At 42.1% G+C, this 23,907-nt stretch overlaps 1 protein-coding gene across 3 annotated transcripts; it reads left to right on the forward strand.

Annotated features, from left to right (window-relative positions):
- The first annotated feature begins 1,895 nt into the window (after positions 1-1,895).
- On the forward strand, positions 1,896-22,621 carry SLC35D2 (solute carrier family 35 member D2). Of its 3 annotated transcripts, none has more exons than XM_077344555.1 (12): positions 1,911-2,235; positions 5,875-5,908; positions 6,546-6,632; positions 8,729-8,796; positions 10,030-10,101; positions 11,745-11,813; positions 13,482-13,584; positions 14,500-14,592; positions 16,137-16,204; positions 17,227-17,305; positions 18,221-18,303; positions 18,409-22,621. In XM_077344555.1, the coding sequence occupies exons 1-12, from the start codon at positions 2,108-2,110 to the stop codon at positions 18,509-18,511; spliced, it is 987 nt and encodes a 328-aa protein (XP_077200670.1). In that variant the 5' UTR covers positions 1,911-2,107; the 3' UTR covers positions 18,512-22,621. The 3 variants fall into 3 exon arrangements, with proteins under 3 accessions (XP_077200671.1, XP_077200670.1, XP_077200673.1); XM_077344558.1 differs by lacking the exon at positions 1,911-2,235 and adding an exon at positions 5,165-5,271; XM_077344556.1 differs by lacking the exon at positions 11,745-11,813 and having other exon boundaries at positions 1,896-2,235.
- The last annotated feature ends 1,286 nt before the right edge of the window (positions 22,622-23,907 follow it).

Consider the following 23,907-nt stretch of genomic DNA (forward strand, 5'->3'; position numbering starts at 1 on the left):
TGACCCACACCTCAGCATCTAACTAAATACCTTTTGTTCAGTATGCATGGGAGGTTTTGCACAGCAGTGAGCTCTTGCCTGACAAAATGCAACAACCAGAGGCGAACATATTTCAGAAGCTTTGGATGAGCTGCATCATGAAGTGCTGCATTCTGTTGCTGCAGGTGTGGCAGCTAAAAAACCAGTGACCAAGTAGCATCAGCTAGGGTAACCCAGCAAAGCCCTACCTTTAAAAAAAAACTGATGGTGGATAGGCTTTGGGGAGGAGAAGAGGGTGAGGCACAATCCCTTACCTCCCTGTGTTTAAGTCTCACATTCAGAGACAAGCTTGAAGCACAAGTAGGAGTAATGGCAAATGATAAGCCAAGGTGGTTGCAGCATCAGGTCTTTATTCTAACAATGAAAATTTATGCTAGACTAAAAACAGATTTGTCATTAAGGGACTGCAAGGGATTGGTTTGTTGCCTAGGATCTGGTACCTGATAAACTTGTTTGCATGAGCTGAAAGTACTAGATGTCTTCAGGTTGGCACCTGTGGAAAGTATATATTCATTTTTTTTATTTGTTGTATTTATATACCGCCCTCCCCTAAGGCTCAGGGCAGTTTACATAGGACATAGAAAACCATACAAGGAATGTAGTTTTTCCATAACTTATAGATAACCACAATAACAATAATATTAACATTAATAACTGTAACTGAGATAACTAACAGTGCAAACAGGTCCAGGGCAGAACACATGAATGGATTTCTGGGAGGGAGGGAGTAGGGGCCCTGTAGATGCTGCTGGTTTCACATGGTTTCAACCAAATGCTTGGCAGAAGAGCTCCCTTTTGCAGACCCTGCAAAACTGTTTTAGCTCCATCAGGGTCCTGATATCTTCCGGGAGCTCATTGCACCAGGTAGATGCCAGGACAGAGAAGATTCTGGCCCTGGTTAGGGCCAAGGATCATTAGCCGTTGTTGTTGTTGGTGGAGCGTAAAGCTCTTTGAGGGGCATAGGGATGCGGTCCCTCAGGTACACTGGGCCCTGACCGTGTATGGCCTTAAAGGTAATTACCAGAACCTTTAGCTTGATCTGGAATTCAATTGGCAACCACCGTAGTTGATAGGCCCTATGTAGGACCTCCATGGTGTTGCTGTGAGGACCCTGGCCACTGCTTTTTGGACCAGCTGTAGTTTCTGGGTCAAGGCTAAGGGCAGGCCACAATGGGCAGGAGTCTAGTGGGCATGTGGTTGGCCTCGCTGCTGCTAGCATCCTGTCCAGTCAGCGTGAGTATGGTGCCCACTGATGGTTTCATGGCATCCACAAAGTGTTTTTAGGAAGGGAGGGGGCAATTTATCCAGCAGGGTTTCTGATTGGCCTTTGGTGATCTGATTGGCTGTATCTTTTAGATAGGTTGCTTCAACACCAGCTGCCACCATTGCAGAATGCTCTTCATTGGATGACTGCAGGTAAACTGTGTGTAAGCAAGAAAATATAAATGTGTTTCATTTTAAAAGGCAACTTTGTGAATGAACAAAGCTTCTGCCTGGGATACTGAAGTGTTCCTACATTAATTAAACATTACCTTCCTCCCATCCATTTGATACTGGCTCTGCCTCCCGTGGCAGCCATTTAGTAGCTGCACCCACCACCCCCTATCACGATTCCAAAGGCCACGCAGAGGCTCAAAAGGTGCCTTGATACATCATCTGAGTCCAACTGCAATGCCCCTAGCATTGCCAACCATTATGAAAAAGCTTCACCTTCCCACGGCCAAACCTCTTCAACTTTTAGTAAACGGGCAGGCCACTTTCCCGCCTCCGAAGCTTCTTCACCTGTCATCCGGTTGAGCCTGCCAGGTCGACGGGGAAGGCCCTCGCCCCCAGGCAGCCCGAGAAAGAAGCCGTCTGGCAGCAGGGGGCGCCGCCGTCCCGCTTTCCGAAGTTTCTCCGGAGCGCCGCACACGGCCGCGGAGGGGGTGGGGACACGCTGGCCGATGGCGATCTCCTTCCTGTTGGCTTCGCTTCCTCCGCCGAGGAGCGGCCGGCCGCGCTTGCCCCGGGCTGCGTCGATGGCGTGTGGCATGGCGAATAGTTTGGGGCGTGCGGCACGTGCCAAGAGATGAAAGCCGAGGAGGGGCGGGCCGGGGCCCCCGCCGCCCCGCTGCCCAAGCTGCTTTCCGCGCTCTTCTATGGAGCCTGCTCTTTCTTGATCGTGCTGGTGAACAAGGCGGTGCTGACTGCTTACAGGTGAGGAGCGCTCGGGGCGGAAGGGGGGGGGAATGCTACAGGTGGAGCGGGACCGGCGTCTTTTCTCTGGAAACCCATCTTCCTCTCTGCCCCCCCCCCCCCCATCATACGGATGTTCGCTATTCGATCTTGGCTAATAGACCCGTGGTTGCGATTTCTTGCCGACCCGTGTTAGCAGCTGTTTTGCTGCAGTGTCGTCCCGCCACTCCTGCCTCTCGGGCTTGCTCTTCGTTCCGGTCCCGGTGGGGTTCTGCTGCCAGGCGGCCCTTCAGAGGAAGCGCGGCTGGTGGCCAGGTTCACTTCCAGAGTTCGTTGGAGCAAAGTCCTCAGGGTGACTGGCTAGCAAGGGAGAGGGGGCGAGGCACAGTTAAGTGTATTCCGTCCTCCCATTATACCCCACCGCTCTTCCCAATGAGGACCCGGCGTTGTGCCCTTCTCCAATTTACCTTTACTGTACTACCTAGTGAAGACGTTTCTCCTGAGTGTGTGCGTTGGTCCAAGGTCACCCAGAAAGCCCCCATGATAGAGTGGGGATTCAAACCCAGTCCAGCCAGATCCTCATCCAGCATTTAACCACTAGCTCCCAGTGGCTTGCACTCTCAGTGGTGATTAATTCTCAAGGATTGGTGTAAAAAAATGATGTATCAGCAAAAGCCATTCTTACCTGGAGGGCTGTCTCTTTTAGTATGTGAATGAACACTGAATTCCCAAGTGTCACTTTTTAGCCCCTCTCCTGTTGGCTGGGGTTCTGAAGAAAAGGCAGTTCCGAAGGTATAGATGGGGGTTGGCTTGAAACTCAACATCAAGAAAACAAAGATCATGGCATCCGGCCCTCTCAATTCCTGGCAAATAGATGGGGAAGAGATAGTAACAGGTTTTATTTTCATGGGCTCCAAGATCACTGCAGCAAAGAAATTAAAAGATGCTTGCTCCTGGGGCGGAAAGCTATGGCAAATCTAGACAGCATCCTAAAAAGCAGAGACATCACCCTGCCAACAAAAGTGCATTTTGTCAAGGCTATGGTATTCCCAGTTGCAATGTATGGCTGCGAAAGTTGGACCATAAAGAAGGCCGAGCATCAAAGAATTGAGGCTTTTGAACTCTGGTGCTGGAGAAGACTCTTGCGAGTCCCTTGGACTGCAAGGTGAACAAACCGGTCAGTCCTAGAGGAGATCAGCCCTGACTACTCCTTAGAAGGCCAGATCCTGAAGATGAAACTTAAATACTTTGGCCACCTCATGAGAAAGAAGGACTCCCTGGAGAAGAGCCTAATGCTGGGAGCGATCGAGGGCAGAAGAAGAGGGGATGACAGAGAATGAGGTGGCTGGATGGAGTCACTGAAGCAGTAGGTGCAAACTTAAATGGACTCCGGGGAATGGTAGAGGACAGGAAGGCCTGGAGGATCATTGTCCATGGGGTCGCGATGGGTCGGACACGACTTCGCACCTAACAACAACAACAAATTTGAATTTCACTTTTGCCTTTATATTGGTGTTGGCTGGTCTTAGATCGTACTGAATGTAATGAGGGCAGGGCTATTGTTTGTTAAAATGGAGGAGAGAACAATGTTGTTTTTACTTTGGGTTGGGGAGAAAAGCAATTATAAATATGTAAATAAATCAATACAGTTGGCTGCCAATACAGTCAATTGTCTTAATGCCATGCATAAATATTGATTCATAACTGCATTCTGTGTCTTAGAATGCACCTTGATTTTTCACCTTGTAAGATAACAACCGTATGTTATTTTACTATATCTGCTATCTCTGAGCTAAAATTGCAGGCTGTGAATGTTAGACTTCAGATTCACCTCCGTTTTCTTTAGGTTGAAGATCAAACTGCTGGCAGAATCCAGCCACAGACCAAAAATGATGAAACAACATTAAAATTAGAGCCAGGTTAGCTAAATAAGTACCCAATAAATAAGCTATTTGAAGGCTTCAAGCTTATCAGACATGGGGGATCAAGGTTTTGTTTGGACAAGGGTTCAGCCTCAGAAAGCTTGTTTTCAATGCCATTGCTCTGTTCTAGTGCCTAAAAGATCATGGCAGACAGATGAGAATGTGCAAAGTACCCATGGAATAATCATAATGTTCCATTCCTCACCATGGAATAATCATAATGCTCTTTCACACCGCTGAGATTAAGGGTCAGTCCATCCATGTTTGTGTCTGTGGTTTCCAGATATAATGGTTTTAGGAACTAAGGATACTTGAAGTCAAGAAAGGCATTTGGTATAGGCAGTGAACTTTGAGACAGAAATAGAAATCAGGGATAATAGATAGTAGAACTGGAGGAGCTGGTTGAAGACAGGACAGCAGTTCTGGGGCTGAACATGTTACTGGACTTTGGACATACATATTTGCAACCTCTGCACTTCCTGTAATAGGCAGAAGGGCCAAGCTTTGGCAGGAGGGCCAAGGAAGATGGACAAGATACATATAGGCAAAATAGGATGGGGAGGGGGAGTAAAATTACCATGTTTAGTTTTTTGAACTGAAGTTTTTCCTTATTGAGGGCTAAAGAGAAATAAGACTATCGATAACTTTAAAAAAATCTATTCAGAACACTGGGAGTAATGTAAACTCTTTAACAGTGAGGAATTCCAAAGGACGCAGGTAGGAAACCTCAGTTGTGGATGAGTTTACTGTGCGATCAGCTGCTGTGTATTACTGACAATACTAGGCAAGTTAGGCCATTAATTTTGGCTTCTCTGTTCATAGTGTAAATTTGTAAACTGATGTTGATGCTGTGGTGACTGTAAGTTAAACTAGTTTTAAGGGACAGTATAGCCGTACTATTAGGCAGCTCTTTCTGTTTTGTCTCTGGATGACTATGATCACCAGCTCAAGGTGACCTGGAATTCTCCTAGAATGACAACTGATCACCAAACTACTGAGATAAGATACCCTGCAGGAAATGGCAACTTCAGGAGATGGACTGTATGGCATCACATCTCTGCTGAGGTCCTTCCCTCCCAGTGAACACGATCAAATATCTAGGCATTCCCAAGCTGGAGTTGGCAGCCCTAATCCTGTAAGAGGAAAATAATAATATCTTATTGTAGAAATAGGCTTTCTTAACTATTGGAAAGTATGTAGTTTTCACTTATATGAATTCCCAATACTTCATACTGTCTACTTGTTGCTTACCTTTTTTTCTGTTGGCATAAAAGCGCAGTACTAAAACTTCAGGTATTTTCATATTTTTCCAATGACCCACTCCATAGTGAGTTACACTACCTGTTTTCAAAGTTAACATAAGGGGAGCCTTTAGTGTGGCATCATGTTTCCCAGTAGCCAGCCTGGTTAATCCAGCATGTCCACAGGCACTGAGGGTGAAGCCTTTCTCTGGTGTTGCTCCCAGAAACTGGTACTCAGACGTCTGCTGTCTTTGAACATGGCCTGAACCTGAATTTCCCAGTCTTATTCCAGCACACTGACAACTGTGTAACCCTGGCTTATTTGTCAGTAGTTTCTGAAATATATTTATTCTTACTTTTTAGTGCAGAAACAAGTACTGACATTTCAAGAAACTTTAGGTTGGCAAGTTTTGTATTTTGATGAACTTTTTTTTTGATAAAAACTGAACATTATCTTATTTTTAAAAGATGTTTAATACATCTTTTTTTCTTTATAGATTCCCATCCCCATTGTTTCTGGGAGTTGGACAGGTATGTTTAACAATTAAAAGTACTACAGATCATTGAACTTGGTAAATAGCCCAGTTTGTAGAATCCAGGTTGACCATTGTGAATTAATTGGAGACTCTTACATGATTGAATGTTACTTATCTTTGTGAGAAATAATTGTTGATATTAAATATCTAGCACTTATTTCTGCAGACATACAATTGTAGAGGTGTAAACAGTTGGATAAGTTGAAGGGAGAAAGAAATGCTGGCAGTTGTTTTCTCTTGCACACTATCTGATTGCTAATATATCTTTAGTTCTCTAGACATTTTGATACTTCTTCCATTCCAGAATAGCAGCACCCATTTAGGATTAGCCTGCACTGGAAAATTGGGCTGAAAAAGAAGGTATTAAAAGGAGTTGAACAAAGTTTGAGTGAAGTGGCTTCTTATTATTCAAGAAGATATATAAGCTTCTGTGTGCATGCACACTGGACTTAAACTTTGTTCTGCTGCTTCAGACCAAAATTGCTACCCACTTAAAAGGAATTGTTACAGTGTTGACAGTACCATTCTTAGGCAGGGCAATATAGTAAGTGGTCTGTAGTTCACCCCATCTTTGTTTTTTAAATAGCATTTTGTTGTTGCCGAGTGACTGATGATGCCTTCTTTCTTTTTAGATGGTGACCACTATCCTGATCTTGTATGTGTCAAAATTAAATAAAATCATTCACTTCCCTGATTTTGACAAAAATATTCCTAAGAAGGTAAGTTACACCCTGATCTTAATTTTGAGGGGTCACTGGAATTTCCAAGATGTCACTGGTCCTTAAAGTCAGCAAGAGATGATCCTATATGGCCTGGGGTTGTGGGGGGGTGGGGACGGGACTGACTTCCCCTCCCATCCTGAGCCATTTTCAATTATAAAAATGCCCATCTCCCTGGCTACTTCAGGTCATAGTACAGCAAAAAGACAGACAAAGTTTCTGCCTTCTCTCCCCTCCCCCCTGTTTGTGGATTAAAGAAAGAAAGGTTGCACTGCCACATCAGCTCCAGGAAGATGTGCACTTCTAACCAGCCATGTAGAGCTGGTTTTGTATCCTGTAAGTTTATCTTTTGGTGATAGCTAGTATGTGCAAATAGTAAACAGAATCATTAATTGCCACCTAGGCCCACATTGACCAAATCTGTAGTGGCAAACGCTGCTGTTGGGGGCTTCAAATTACATTTTGCTGGGGTCAAAAGTCTGATATGCCAAGTATTGTCTTTAGGGTGGGGGCTTGCCCATTATGATGGGCCTGATTTTTAATTCTTGTGATATTATTGTACCATTATTGAAACAAGAGGAGCTGCATTTTGGCTACAATGTGTACACAATTCAGCTAATCATAGAATCATAGGAAGGGATCTCCAGGGTCATCTAGTCCAGCTGTCCCAAACTTCCGGTCTGGAGACTGGTCTCAGTCCTTGGATCAATCGGTACCGGGCCACGGTTCCTCCCCATCCTCCTCCCCGGCTGCTGCCTCAGGGGCTGCCCTCCCAGTCTGCCACCGGCTCACCTTTGGTGCTCACTGGTGGCCACCATGGCTGGGGCTCCCCCTCAGAGTGGCACTGTGCAGCTGCTGCTGGCAGCACCCCCCAGTGGGCGCTGGGGAGTCAGGGGCGCCAGCGGAAAAGTAAGCGGAGCAGGGGCTCAGGCGGCGGTGACGTCCCTCGGCAAAAGACTACCCCTCCCCAGGGCTTCAGTAAAATTGTCAAGTGTTGACCGGTCCCGGTGATAAAAAGGTTGGGGATCAATTATCTAGTTCACCCCCTGCACAGTGCAGAAACTCACAACTACCTGCCCACTCACAATGATCCCAATTTCATGCCCAAGTGAGTCCCCTCCCCACACACCAAAAATCTTCAGAATCCAGCCTGACTTGGAGGGAATTCACCTACCACCCCACAGTGGCAATTAGCAATTCCCTGGGTATGCAAGTAAGGGCCCCAAGAGACAAACACTGGCACATCCCTTCCTGCCCACCCACTCACAACCTGCCTAAGTTCATAAAATCAAGTGTCATCATTAACAAAGTTTATTTTTATATGTATATTTTCTTCTCCTGGCAAATAGATGGGGAAGAAATGGAGATAGTGACAGATTTTATTTTCCTGGGCTCCAAGATCACTGCAGATGGGGACTGCAGCAAAGAAATTAAAAGACGCTTGCTCCTGGGGAGGAAAGCTATGGCAAATCTAGACAGCATCCTAAAAAGCAGAGACATCACCCTGCCAACAAAAGTGCGTTTAGTCAAGGCTATGGTATTCCCAGTTGCAATGTATGGCTGCGAAAGTTGGACCATAAGGAACGCCGAGTGTCAAAGAATTGAGGCTTTTGAACTCTGGTGCTGGAGAAGACTCTTGCGAGTCCCTTGGACTGCAAGGCGAACAAACCGGTCAGTCCTAGAGGAGATCAACCCTGACTGCTCTTTAGAAGGCCAGATCCTGAAGATGAAACTCAAATACTTTGGCCACCTCATGAGAAGGAAGGACTCCCTGGAGAAGAGCCTAATGCTGGGAGTGATTGAGGGCAAAAGAAGAAGGGGACGACAGAGAATGAGGTGGCTGGATGGAGTCACTGAAGCAGTAGGTGCAAACTTAAATGGACTCCGGGGAATGGTAGAGGACAGGAAGGCCTGGAGGATCATTGTCCATGGGGTCGTGATGGGTCGGACACGACTTCGCACATAACAACAACAACAACAATATTTTCTTCAGTCGCTGGAGTATAACTAGTTGTGTGAAGAGGTTGTTGCAGTATATTTCTTTCATAGACATATGAAATGGGTCTTAACAGACAAGTGGTCTCATTTTCTTGCAGCTGTTTCCACTTCCTCTGATTTATGTGGGAAATCACATAAGTGGATTGTCAAGCACAAGCAAGCTAAGGTACAATAAAAACCCTATATTATTACCCAACAGTTTGGTTTTGATTTAGTTTTTGTGAGTAGAAAGTTTGAAGCTGAAGTTAAGTTGTGTTTTTCTCTGCATTTGGAAAGGAGGTATATTGTGATGTCGATAAACTTTGTGGAGGATTTTAAAGCAGTTCACAGATTCGTTGCTGGAGTTAGGAAGGATTTGCACATATTGTGCTTGTAGAAATTATGATAAAATTAGCAATTCTGCGTGAGGGGTGGGACTGGTTTTAACAGGTTTTTAAAGGTTAATACCAACACCTTGAACCTGATTTGGAGCTCCAGGGGTGACCAGTGCAGCTGTTGGAGGGTAGGTCTAATTTATTTCCTTCACCATTTCAAGATTAGCCTCAAAGGTTTGACCAGGTGTGTGATAGTACACCCTCACTTTTATTGTAAACTGCCCCAAGCCCACTTGCAGGAAGGGGCAGTAGAGAAATGAAGTAAATAAAGAAAGAAAAGGTGACTAAAGTAGAGAATTAAGGGGTTAGAGGACCTTTCAGTTTAGAAAAGGGACGACTAAGCGGGGACATGACAAGTTTATAAAATTTTGCTTGGGGTGGAGGGGGGTGATAAGGAGACATTTTCCCCCTTTTCCCAAAATAATAGATCTCAGTGGCATCTAGTGAAGCTTATGGGCAGTAAGTTCAGAATGGATAAAAGGAAGTATTACTTTACAGAGAGAGAGATTAAAATGTGGAATTTCCTGATGGCCACAGTAACAAAATAGCTTTAAAAGGAGATGAGATAGATCCATGGAGGACAAATCTGTGAATGGCTTCTTACCCTGGTGAATGAGGGGAACCTTCACGTTCAGAGCCACTAAGCCTCTGAATCCCAGAGCCAGGAGGCAACATCAGGGGAAGGTCTCGGCCTCTGTGGCCTGTTGTTGGCCATCCAGAGGAACTGGCTGGTCACTGTGTGATGGAGACAGAATGCTGAACTAGATGGAATACTGGCCTGATCCAGCAGAGCTTTTTTATGTTAAGCTATTTTTTTTTAAGTCTCATTTCCAGCAATACTGTTGTCTAATCAGCCTTTGGTGTCAGTCTGACATTTGGCTGTAAGAATGGCTGAGAATTTGTCCAGACTGAGTCTTAATTCTAGTCCAATGATTTCATCCTCAATTCAACAAAAATAGATAAGAACTAATCAAAGAGCTTGCAGCTGACCTAACCTAGGGTGTTTTTTTTTTAAAAAAAAACAGCCTGCCAATGTTTACAGTCCTTAGGAAGTTTACCATTCCACTTACATTACTACTGGAAGTCATAATACTTGGGTAAGTATTTGATGCTCATTTTTTAAATACCTCTGAAGTCTAACCAATCAAGTAATTTTTTGTGACATTGGGTCAGAATGCTTAAATGGGTGATTTTTTCCCCTGGCTGATAGAACTTGAAATAAACATTTGGTGTCTTTGGAATACTTGCAAGGAAAAAAGAAATTAGCTGGTTCAGTCTGTGGATGCTTTATCATGGATGCTATGGGCTAATCCTGCACTGAGCCCGGGAGGGGTGGAGGTTGGACTAGGTGGCCTGTATGGCCCCTTCTAATTCTGTGATTCTAAAACAAGAAATTTGTGGCCAAATAATAGCTAGTTGATGAGTTATACTAAATATATGAAATTTACCCAATCCCTCCACCAGTGTTTTGGCCCCTTACCATTGCTAGGTCATAGTGCTTAGATCCCCAGCTAGTGAACATTTCTCAAAGATATGGTCAGAATCTAGATGCTCACCTTACTAGTCTGCTTCTTTTCTGTCCCTATAACTGAGTCAAAAACTATTCCCTGCATTAGGAACCTAGCAGAATGGACTTGTGTTCACTTCTCCTGTTGTTCTGCCAGGTTCCTAACACTGAGCTCCCTGCCTTTTGTGTCCTGCTTCCTTTAAACATACTGTCTTGGCCAGCCTCCTTTATGTTCCTGCCTCTCAGCTTTTTGAATGAAGTCTCTATAGACTGAAAATGCTGTGAGGTTATTTCAAAGTTCCCTCTGGCTTCAGTATCCAGCTTCCTCTACCATTTTCTTCATGTCTCCTTCTAACAAACTTTCATCAGGTTCTGGATTTTCAGTCTCTTAATTACACCATCCCCTTTCATCAGCCACATTGGTAGTTTTGCCATTCTTTGGCTTTTGTACCACCCAAGACAACTTCTCAGCCCTCAGTCTATCTAAAATGATGATACCTCTTTCCCTAAGGCCTGCGTAGGATATAAGGAGTAGATCTTGTAATGTTACCTTTCCTCACATAGTACTGATTTCTCCCTGATTAATTTGAATGCTTGTAAACATGTGCCCAGATATTTCATATTCACTACTGCAAGCACAGTGTGATAAGACTCTACTATATTACATGGTCTGGTTGGGTTTTTATTCTTATTATGGAGTTAGGAAGTGATTTTCTCCTCTTAGAATCAAAATGCAGAAGTATACAAGCACACAAAAGCTAATAAATAGAATTAAACTTTGTTGGTCTTAAAGGTGCCACTAGATTCAAACGTTGTTCTATATAGCATGTGTCATAGCTGCTTCAGGTCTGTTGTCTCTTAATTCCTTAACGAACTCTCCTTGACCTAGGAGTAGCTGCTCTCTGAAAGGAATTTCAGAGGGAGATTAGAAAGAGAGACAACTGAATTTCAATTGATAATGAAGCTGAAGACAATGTATCCTCCTGGACTGAATCGAGATCTGGGTTTCTGCTACCCCTCAGCATACCATACCCAATCCAATCATGCCTGCTATTGTTAAGCCCTGCTGAAATCACTCCACTTACCAATATAGAGAACAGATTCATATTCTAGCTGTATCTGAAGAAGCGAGCAGTGATTCACAAAAGCTCAGGCACTGCCAGAAATGTTGTCAGTCTTTAAGGTGCTGCTGGACTCTTGCTCTTTTCTCCCTGATATTGTCTGTCTTTATAGGAAACGCTATTCATTGAGTGTTGTGCTCAGTGTGTTTGCAATCCTCCTTGGGGCTTTCATAGCAGCTGGGTAAGACTTAAACCATTGGCTTTTGCTCTTTGAATGTACATAAGAATGTCTTGTCAAAGACAGTTGCAGATATTCACCTGGAAAATGTTAGTTACAAAATACATTTATTCCACAGTCTTCAATACAGTTTCTGTTAGATAACTGATGAAGGGGGGAAGATGTGGAATTCTCAGATGCTGCAACTAAAAGAGGGGAAAGCAATTGAATTAATTGAATTTGTCCTTGGAATTGAATTTGTCCTCTTTTATTCCAGTCTTCTTGCCCCTGGAAGAGGCTGGGATTCTCTGTTGACTCAGCCTAGAGAGTCCAGTGCACAGTTAATCATGTTTCATTGAAATAAAGTGTGTTTGTACTGAGTACAGTCTGAACACACACAGGGAGAATAAGTGCAGAGAAAGAACTAGGGCTAGGCTTACCAACTGTCCTGGAGAAAAATATCCTATCTCTTGAATAGAAGCATGAGATCTTATGTACCAGGTGATGTTGTATACCTCAGTGCTATGAGACACATCAACTGTCCATTTCCACATATCAAGCTTCTGTTAAAGGGACAGAATGTTTTTGTGCAGCAGCTAGCAACTGCTATGTTCACCTTTAGAGTCAGCTTGGTATAATGGTTAAGAGCAATAGCCTTTAATCTGGAGAACTGGGTTTGATTTCCCACTCTTCCACATGCAGCTAGCTGGGTGGCCAGTCATGTTTCTCAAAGTTCTCTGAGCCTCACTGACCTCACAGGGTGTCGGTTGCGAGGAAAGGAAAGGTGACTGTAAGCCACTTTGAGATTCCTTTGGGTAATAAAAAGCAGGATACAAAACATCAATTCTTCTTTATAAAATGAAGAAGTGTCAAGTTTTGCCAGGTTGAATTGCCCATTCAGTATTTTTTTTTACTTCAGAATACTGATGCCTAGATGTGAGACACACAATTTTGTTTTAAATGAACCTTTGTGTACATTCCAAGCCTTGTTATCTGGGCAGTCATGGGAAATGGGGGTTGCCATATAATTAAATATGAAAAGCTCTGCCCTTCCCCAATGGAACCAGCAGTGACCAGATCCCACTTACCTGGGAATGGCATGATGACAAACCCCATATTTAGCAGGGCCCTTCCCCTCCCCCTTCCAGCCATGCAAAATGGCAAATTTTAAAAAAAGAGGCAAATAAAGGAGAGGCCATTATCCTTAGCTTATTTAGCTGTCTCCTACTGTTCCTGCACACTTGCTAAGTAGTGGGAATGTTAAAGATTTTTCATTTATCACCAGGAAAAGTTGAGCATAATTAATTGGGGGAAATTGTCTTAACTATAGAAGTGGTTACCACAGTGTTTTGGTGGCAGTGCCACAAGCTCCACTGAATTTGACAGCAATTCAACTATAGTTTTTGTTAGAGTATGTTACTAGCCAGTTGCTGGGTGCCCTTTTTTTTATTAATCTGATTTTAGGTTTGGCTGTGTGGAGCACTGAAGTAATTGTTGAAAAAGTTGCCAGGAATTAATCAAAGCAAACCCTGAGTAAAATGTCAACCAGAACTGTGCAGTGTTGTTTTTTTACTGCTTTAAATGTGTTGACAAGTTTATAATACTTAAATGATTTGTGGAACACATAACAATGCAAACAATGAATCTACCATTTGGAGCATTTTAAAATGCTCTCTCTATATTCTCTTTTAGATCTGATCTGGCTTTCAGTTTGGGAGGCTACACTTCTGTGTTCCTGAATGATATTTTCACTGCTGCAAATGGTGTTTACACAAAGCAAAAAATCGACCCCAAGGTAATTTGCATAAGGTTTTCATTTGTCGTCCTGCTCTTGCATTTCTAGCAGTGCTAACATTTTTGCTTCATGACCTTATTAATCAAAAAATGAGCATGTTTGCCGCAGCCTTCCATCAGTGCTAGAAAAAAAAATATTCTAGAAGCCAACTATACATTTATAGATTCCATCCTTGCAAAGGGGTAAAATGTCAACATCTTGCAGCAGCAGCATTGAAATTATCAGGTTATTGGGTGACTCACGTGCCCAGCAGTTTTCAAGCCTTGGTATATGCATTTAATGTCTTCTGGGAACCGTCTTTTTTTTTAAGAAGCTGAAACATCTGAAGGAAGCCCATTAGGGTGCGGTCAGATAAATCAGGATATAATCTTTGATTACGAGCTTCTTCACTGTTTGGAACTCTGTTGAGATGATTACTTTGTAAGCAGTGATTTAGTACACATCTGTGAGTGGATTAGTATACACATGAAGCAGACTTCCACTTAGCTCTTTGGTCTGCCAAGGTCTGTATTGTCTGTTTCAACTGGCAGTAGCTCTCTAGAGCCCCAGGTAGAGGTCTTTCACATCAACTATCCCTATCCTTTTACTTATAGTAGTAGCAGTTCAGTTTATTGCATATAGCTAATGCCTGTTGCAAGCCTGATCCTTTTACTTGGAGATGCGAGAGCTTTGAACCTGGGACAACACTCAGATTCTACTGCTAAGCACCCACCCTTCCCTAAAAGTGCCTATCACAGAAAATGGATATTTATAGACATCATAGAAGATAGGTAGAGTAATGAAGTAGGGTTATTAACTTTGTTTCCTACTCATGCTGCCATTAGGTAATATTTGAGATTTTAGTAGAAAAATCTCCAACTAGTTTAATACTCTCTGAATAGCTTACAATTAAACAGGTGTATCTGTTTTATACAGGAGCTGGGAAAATATGGAGTCATTTTTTATAATGCCTGTTTTATGGTAATTCCTACAGTTCTCATCAGTTTTTTCACTGGAGATTTCCAGCAGGTAAGTAGCATATACAAAACACTGGTTGGGACTATGGAATATAATTTTCAGTGTATGTTTTCAAGTGACTGTCAGCAGGCTGTGGAACGTCTTCAAAAAGCATGGCTAGACAGATTGCTGTTGAAGACCAACATTAATCTGACTCCCAAATGAAGGAAGGTGTTGATATGCCCAGGCACTGGAGAAATGAATGCAAGTTTGTCGTTGCCTGACCAGAATCCTCTAATCACTGGCTTTCCACTTGGAGATGATTACATGGGTGCTTTTAATCTGTAGTCAAGCTGCAGATAGCTGCTTAACTCTGTCTTTGGCTCATTCCCCATATATTTGGGTGACACCCAAATGATATTCATTCTACCACTTCAGTATTGATTTCGAGGAAATTATGCTTGAGAATGGCAACATCCTGAGGATGGGGAGCCAGTAGACTTGGAATTTGAGTCTTGGAAGAGAGCTTTGAGTCTTGAAAGCTTGTACTCCCAGAATCCTGTTTGTCTCTCAAATGCTGCTGCATTCACATCTCACTGTTCTACCGCAGACCAACACGGCCACCCTCTGAATCACCCTCGTGATCAAGTGGGATTGCATTTAACAATAATGCAGGAGGCAGAATTTTTAAATATAAACCCCCAGATCTCACAAAATTAAAGTGCCATTTGAAAATCATTGTTGTCTTATTCTGACCGAATGAATCTACAGCACACCTGGAATATATTCCAGCTAAGTGGTAAATTTCCATGAGGTGGGAGTCCTACCATTTGAGAGCTGCCTGGGTCATTGTCAGCCTACAGGCCCTTATTATGCAGACTTGGTGCACAATCCTTTCAATCTGGGGACAGACTTGAGGAGCCCAGGAGACTCTGTGCACAAATAAATATGACACACCCAGTTTAATTTCATTTCAGTCCTTAACCAGCGACACATCTTAATGTAAACCTGGAGGGAAACTGCCATGAAACTGGCCTGTGTCTAGCTTCTCTCGGTGATCCTTTGATTATCATATTACCTTGCTGAATAAATAAGGAAGTAAGAGCCTTGTGGATTGAAAAGGAACGTGGTAGTAAAAATTAGAGTGATCTTCCCACTTTCTTAAAAACCAGATAGATAAACCAGCTTGTCATTGTTTGCATATGTAATATTCATTTCTACATTTTATGCAAAAAACATACATTAATGTTGCATTGATTTTTCCACTGTTACAAGTCTATAAAGTATTAATACCCAAATCCAATTAAAATAAAATCTGAGTTGGATTCAGACTATTGCAAGCTCATGCATAGCTGCACATCTGTAGCCCTTTAAAAAAAAAACCTAACATCCTACCAATGTGCTGGGGAAGGGACTAAATGCTCCTCCTCATCCTCCTGAACGGCTAGTTAAAACTACTTTGGCTGTTTAAATGGGCCATGCACCTTGGTTGTATTGGGATGTGAACTTGCAGGGGATTCTTTATCAAAAGGCCTCTTGTAAGTTATGTGAATGCTGCGTAAATACACTATGCCATCATTAAAATATCTGAAATGTCTATTTTTTTCAATTCCTAGGTCACTGATTTTAAACAGTGGACCAATATTTTATTCATCGTACAATTTCTACTTTCCTGTATATTGGGGTAAGGCATCTTTGCAAGTAAGGCAGGAATGGCTGGTACAGTTTTGCATCTCATGAAGCTGCTCTTGAGCCAGCAAACAGCAAACAACTGCAACAAGTGAAGCAAAAAAATCAATATACTCATTGTTCAGTGCTTGCGTAATGCCTTTGGAAATTATTCATTAGGCAAGAAAAGATCATCTCCACATTATTCATTTCTGGTATCGGAAATGTCACTAGTTCTTGATCTTGTTTGGCTTCTGTGTCTCCCCCCCCCCCCAACATTGAAAGATTATACAGATGCAAAGTAGCATCCCTAATTTTGCCACTAGTGTAGTATACAACCTAGAGGCAGAGCTAGATAATATGGTGTCCTCAGGGAAACTGCAGCCTTTTCCCTTAGGAGTTCTTTTGCTTAAAATAGCCATGCAGGTTTGATCCTGCTCAGGCCTAGAGAACGGGAAGGCCCCTGTCTTCTTTACACCCAGCCATGTCTTTCAGGAGCCTCCATTAAGTGTGGAAGGAGACAGGAGCCTGTGTGTCCCCCTCCCCCCCCACCTTGCTATGGCCTGAGCAGGACTAGGCATTTTTAAGTGGGATAATTCCTGAAGTACACTTGCTGTGGGGTCCTCGGGGTCCTCACTCATGGAGTTGTACCCCGAGTCCGTGGAAGTGAGTGGGCTTAGAAGAGTAGAGCTTAAGGCCTGTGAGTTATGTGGCAGTTTCCGATCATGTTTCACATGACAGTGTGGAAAGTGCTGTGGTATCAAAGTCTATATGAACCTATCCTGTGCATAATTTATTCAGGCCTTCAGAATAATATTTTCTTGAATTATACGAGGGCAGAAATTCTGTCTTTTTTCAAAACATCTAATATACATATCCCTGTCCAAGATGGACATTGATGTTTGCTATGTAAACATCAGTGTGTATCCATGATAATAATAAGGATGTAATTTTAATTGGAGGAGGGGGATAATCTTACTTTCTGGGCAGGAAATGCTTGCATAGAATCTGGCTGTAAGGTGCAACTCTTTGCTTTAGGTTTCTTCTGATGTATTCTACAGTTCTCTGTAGCCACTATAATTCTGCCCTCACAACCACAGTGGTTGGCGCTATCAAGGTAAGTGAACCAGAGATGGAATGATGCTGTGTGAGCATGTCAAAACTAGCCATGGAAACCGCAAAAGAGTCTTGTATCTGCTTTGCTATGTCCAACTCAAACAGGTCACTTCAATGACAGTGCATAATCAGCTGTTAAGGAGATTTAACTAGAAGGACGGTGCTGTACAGATTTTTGTTGTGTTGGATTTTTTAAGGAAGAGTGCGCATTTTTTTATTTAGCTGTGGAATAGAATAGTGGTAATAAAAAGGGGCTGAACATGTGGTATTCATGAACAAGCATATTGGATATATGGGACAAGCTGGAATGGTGAGCCAAGGAATCTTTTCCCCATTTTACAGCTTAGCCCCCTCATGGCAATTAGAAGCTTTTTTGGTTTTTAAAAATTTTGCATTTGAAAGGACACAAAGAGTTGTATGGCCAGATTTCTATCTGCCCTGGGGGTGTAGCTCTGCAGCCTAAGACCAGCACGGTATTATTCACAGTTTCTCCAATGACTTGTCAATCAGAAGGTGACTTCCACATGAAAAACCATCAACTAAAGTGATATTGGTGATGACACTATTCTTTTAACTCAGTGACACTGGGGCTTAATACGTTGTGATTGAAAAGTAAATACATTTCTGTTCTTATTCAATGGAAATCTAGCTGTCTTAGGAAACTTGGAATCTGACTGTTAAAAAATGTGAGTTTATTGTTTGAGTACAGTCTGAAGCAGCAAAACCCGGTAAAATAGGGTATATCACCATCATCATCCATTGACCTGCACAATACACGTGCTATTGTTCCTGGTTAAATTAATCAAAGGAATATCAGAGTGGTTTCTTTAACTGCATGCAAATTCTTCTTAGGAAACACATGTAGAAACACAGCGATGATCAGAGGCTAACTGGAGGGACTGCTTTTTGTTTGCAGAATGTGTCCATTGCATATATCGGAATGCTGATTGGTGGAGACTACATCTTTTCTATGTTGAACTTCATAGGGCTCAATATCTGGTGAGTGTAGTTTTGAATCCATGTCTCAGTATCATACAAGGTGTCTTATTTATTTATTATTAAATTTGACATAGATTTCTAATTTTTGTGTGCCTTCTCTTTTAGCATGGCAGGGGGACTGAGATACTCATTTCTAACGATACAGGGACAGGACAGCCCTAAGCACTCAACAGATGAAGAAAATCTGATATCCAGTGCCAAGAGCTAGCAAAATGAAGCCGTGAGAAAAGCCAGAAGGACGTCAGCTCCGGTTGAAATCAGGCAAGCACAGGCAGGAATGGGACCAGGATAAGACTGAATCTACCTCACTGCGCATTGTGGCCAGCCCAGAGCATCATAAGCTGAGACAGAATGTGACATATGGAAAGCAGTAGTCCACAGATGTGCTTGATTCTTGTGTATCAGGATGCAATAATGTGATATTTTTGCACTCTTTTTGAGACTACTAGCAGGTTCGGTTAGCAGGTTTCCCCCTGAGCAGAAAATTATTGCATTTAAGTAAATCCACCTCCCTCCCCCAATTCTACATTGTCTGAGCTCTTTGGTTGTTAAAATGCTCCTCTTCAAATACACTTGATTTGCTGCTAATATCTCATTGGTGACTGTGGAATCTAGAACAAAATGCTAGTTTAAATTATAAGAAAGATTTAGAGGTATGCAAACAGAATTGGCATGTTGTTGCTTTTTGCATAAACAAGCACACTTCTACAGTCTGTTTAGAGCTCAATGTGTTGCTCGACCTACAGGCAGGCAGCTCATGGCTCCATCCTCCTCTGTAATGGGGCTGCTCAGAGTGCAGAAAGTACGCATGCAGATGCCTTATTTCCGGAGTCAACCCAAGCTCTACTATGGGGTCTTAAAATATGCCACCTGTATCACTCCAGGAATGTCCCCATCAACCTTCTTTGTGCACTTCCTTGTGCATATAACTAAGGATTGACTACCCTGAAATCATGTCAGATACTGGAAATATGTTGTGCCTTAAGTGCCTTGAGTCAGGCTTGCACTCTCTGTGTGGAATAAGGGCTTCTTCTCTTACCATGGCAGTTGTGTTTCCTTAATACTCCCCGTGAAGCTGTTACTGTTGGTGAAAGCAAAGCCTTCTTCCAACCATCTGTTCTGTAAGGATGACAGGGATGTGCAAGCACAGAACATTGCAGACAGGTGGCATGGAATGATATTAAAAGATGCCCTATTGTTTACCGAGAACAAAATGGCTATTCAGAACTCCTCTGTTCAGCAGGATTTTGACTTAAGCTCTCAGGAGACATGGGAAGAGATGTAGGGAGGGGAGTACCCCCATATTTCCTATATGAGTAACTCAGATTCATTAGCCATGAGGTGGAGCTAGGGTGAGCTGTATTCCATGCATGGAGGAAATAAGATCATGACTCTTCTGGCAGAAATATACTGTCTGGAATGTAGCACATTAACAGTAGCACATTAACAGTTACTGTCATGATACAAACAACTCTGTACTGCTTTCTTATTTCTGGAAGATGCACCTGAACTTTTGCCTTCTGTCCAATGGCAGCATCCTTTTTACCCCTTCAATAATTTGGACTTGTCCACACCCTGAGTATATTCACTGGACAAAAAAAATTCTTGCGAAGGTGGTCTGAAATCTTTCCCTTTGTCCTGTGCCTTCTTGCACTTCCTCAGAGGTTTCTCAGTTCTCATCAGAAGCTTTGTCTGAGTGGGAGCATCACAGACTACAATGAATAGTGGAGTAGGTGTGGATCAGCCTAACCCATATGCTCACCTGGCTATCTGGCTCTTACAGCCTTTTCTCATTCCCTGCTCTGATTCATTGGCTGCTACTTGTGGAAGAGAGAGTACAAGGAAATGATTTCACAGCACGGGTCTTAATTCACTGTTACCGAGGAGACATGGAAAGAGGCAGTGGCTGTCTAACTCAGCTAAAATAAATTAGAGCAAAATTCATAACCCTGTAGAGAAATGTTTCTAGTGACACCTGTCAAGCATTAGCTGTGTTCTAATTTGGGGGAAAGGACAAGGTCAGGAGAAATACTTTGTTTCTAACAGCCAGAAGCATGATTTGTAATGGCAATTAATGGTTTCACTCTCTTTGCAAGCCTTGAATGTTTCTTTTTTATCTTTCTTGTGGGCTCTTCTGCATGATTTACCTTTTAATGCCCATTTTAGGAGACTCCCATGCACAGAATTGACTCATTTAATCTAGTAGGGTAGTATGACTACCTCCAAGACTTTCCATACACAATGCATCCATTGAGTTCTTTTTCCATATCAGCAGATAGTGTCTGCTTGGTTATTTTTTTCACATGCCTATAGTTCTTTTGCAGCTAAGCTCATTACTGAGCAATAATTGTGTTGTGTTGCTGTTCAGAAAAAGACACCAGCAGAAGTAGACCTGGAAGATGATGCAAAAGCTCCTGGTACGGTATCATACCTTTCTGTGGAATATTTATTACATTTCAGCATTTATATCCTTCAGGGGTATATATTTATTCTTTGATAAAGGAAGATCACAGTTTATGCCTACATTTTCCTCTTCTGGATGCAATTCCATTGTAGTAAATGATAAAACTCTTTCCAACTGGTATGACACTAAAACAGATGTAAATAATAAAAACTGGGCAAAGGTGTCATTAGAAATGTAGCTAACATAGTGCATTCCTAAGCAACATTATACCTTTCAAAGTCCATTAATTTTAATGAACTTAAAAGCATTGAACTGCTTAGAATTCTACTGTGGTTTATGGTTGCTGTTCTGTGAGTAAAATATCAAGTACTGCATGCTGGGATGGTATTCAGGATTCACTGCCATCTTCAAATCCTTATCATTCCTTGCACATGGATAGCTCAATTGGGTCTAGCCACTTCTCATTTCTGGATCTTATACACTAGCACCATATGGCTTTAATAAGGAAATAGTTGTCACATTTGGAGACACCATGGAAATTTTTCTCTTACTGGTTCAATTATCCTTGCAAAACCATGACTGTGAAGTTCTGATCATGGTAATCTAGCAGAGGCACTGGAATTGTTTCCATTGTGTGAATGATAATCAAGTCTTCAATACCTTGGGACATGCCATCCAATTAAAGGTCCCTGGATCATGAAGGCGCCTGCTTCTCTAATTTTGCTTTGTGTGATCAGGCTTATGGTATGCCTTTTATAAATTCAAGAAACCCTATTTGTTATTTAAAAGTTGGTTTTCCTTTTTGACTAGTTCATATTCTTTTAAATATAAAAACATCAGTGAAAAGAATAAAGATCTCAATGCATTAAATAATGGTGAGAAACTAAAGTAAAAAACCTTTTTATTGTATCAGTTATGAAGAAATTGGGTCAATGATTACGTATTTCACATAGGAAGCACATTTTAATTTAATTTTATTCATTTGATTTATATTCTGCTCCTCATTGCAACTTATTAGTAATTCTTTGCACATAGAAAGGTGAATTCCTGGTATACATCTACACCTGTTAAAAAGACAGGCAGAGGCCTTCTGGGTGATGATCCAGAATGTTGCTGCCAGTCAGAGTTGATGACGCTAGTTTAGATGTTTTGTGGTCTGATGCATCACAGGGCTGCTTCCTGTGTTCTTAGAAGCTTCATCTACTTGTACTGTCTTTTTGGTTTTGCTATATTGTGTTCCAAATTCTGAAACGCTGCTTCCAAGGAATTAAATTCTATTTTATTAACTCAAGAACATGGGTTGATTCAGATTTCATAGCTAACTGACATAGGATTGCGGCCTTGAACACATCAATCTGCCTTCTACTGAGTTGGATCACTGGTGGTTCTACTCCAGGATAGTTATACATCCAGCTAGTCATGCTGTCAGAAAGCATTTTACCAGAAGATGCCAATCATGTCTGACCTTGAGGACCTGCATATAAAGCATTTTCCCTAGTCTACACCATAACCTCTTTCTTTGTCTGAAAAAAAAACTGTCTAAAGAAGTGGATTTCACTCTGAACACTTGCTGCCAAAAGGTCTGAAGGGGCCAAGAACACATGTTCTTCAAAAACTTGTCAGTCCTCTTTAAATACATTTTAGACAGGAATTTAAAGATTGTGCTGTCTCTTTTAACAGCAAATACAAAGTATTTGTAACAAGTAGCATGCTGCGTACAGATTTTGTTGTATAAGCAATACCACAAATGTAAAGAAGTTGAGAACTGGTCAACATCTCTTAACTTTTTTCCTTTACCAGACCATGGAACATGTTTGAGCTGCTTGCAAAAATAATGTATATGCTGACAAAAAATTGAACATTTTAAGAGTAAACAAGTGCAAATAAACAAGATAATTAGTTTAATGTCAACAATTATGTGTTCATTAATTGAGATAAGTGTAAAGATAGACAAAGATGACATGTTTAATTCTGTACATTGATTCCCTTGTATTAGCAAACTTAGTATAAAGTCTGGTCAGACTAGCAAGAATGCTGTGAATTCATCTTAAGTGAATTTGATTTTTGGATCAGTAAACAGGAGTTTGAAAAACCATGACTGTCTCATGATCAGACAGGAGTGTGAACATATGAGAGTGGGTCCAGCCAGTTTTTGCACTCCGTCTTTCCTACAGATTCCATCCCATGTGGCTTTTGTGCATGTAGGCCCCCTCGCCTCCAGTATTATTATTATTATTATTATTATTATTATTATTATTATTATTATTATTATTATTATTATTATTATTATCTTTCGGTTTATTGCCCGCCACTCCCTTACGGCTTGTGGCGGGTTACAACATTTTAAAACCCCCAATAAAATCCATTAAAAACCCTCAGCAACAATTACAATATAACATTATCGGTTAGCAAGCTAACCTGGCAAGATAGGCTAATCAACCTCCCCCTCCTACTACAAGCAGGTGGAGAGGGGATACTGATGGTACTAATCCCCAATCTCAATCCCAGGTCCCGGGTATAGCCTTTGTGATGGCCAAAGGGGAATGGGCTAGCTGGCTCCAGCTCTGCAATGCCACTGATGAAAATGCAGAAGGCACATTTTGCAGAGCAAACCATTCCACTTGAATCAACCCCAGCAGTATCAAGATGTTTTTAGACTGTGGAGCCTACCATGATTCCAGGTGTGCCCCTATCAGCCATGAATATGGAGATGCAAACACTGGGATATGCAGCTACCTGGTGCCTAGCAGCACTGCATGCACAAAAAGCACATTTAATACTGGAATTATGTTGTGCCTTACATGTCTTGAGTAAAGCTGGCAGTGTACTTGCTGTGTGGAACAAATGCTTCTTCTATCACAGCAATCTGTTTTAATTCATTGCGTGAAGCTGTTATTGTCAGTGATATCGGAGCCTGCTTCTTTTCTGTGCTGTTAAGAGTATCCAAACCTCTACCTCTGGGTTAGTTGAGAGAAAGCAATGAATAGCCAAGGGAACATGAAAAGCCATATAAGAATGAGTGCTGTGTGATGGTCTTAAAGCCACGCACTATATGGTGGTGATGATTGCACAAGTCCAGGACATTCCTGTCTAGTGATGTGGAATGGTGTAGACATAAGAGATATACTGTGGTTTACCAAGAAGGAAATGGCTACTGTGAACTCATCTGTTCAGTAAGATTTCACTAAAACTCTATTCTG

The sequence above is a fragment of the Paroedura picta genome, chromosome 7 (genome assembly GCF_049243985.1).
Source record: "Paroedura picta isolate Pp20150507F chromosome 7, Ppicta_v3.0, whole genome shotgun sequence".
NCBI lineage: Eukaryota > Metazoa > Chordata > Lepidosauria > Squamata > Gekkonidae > Paroedura > Paroedura picta.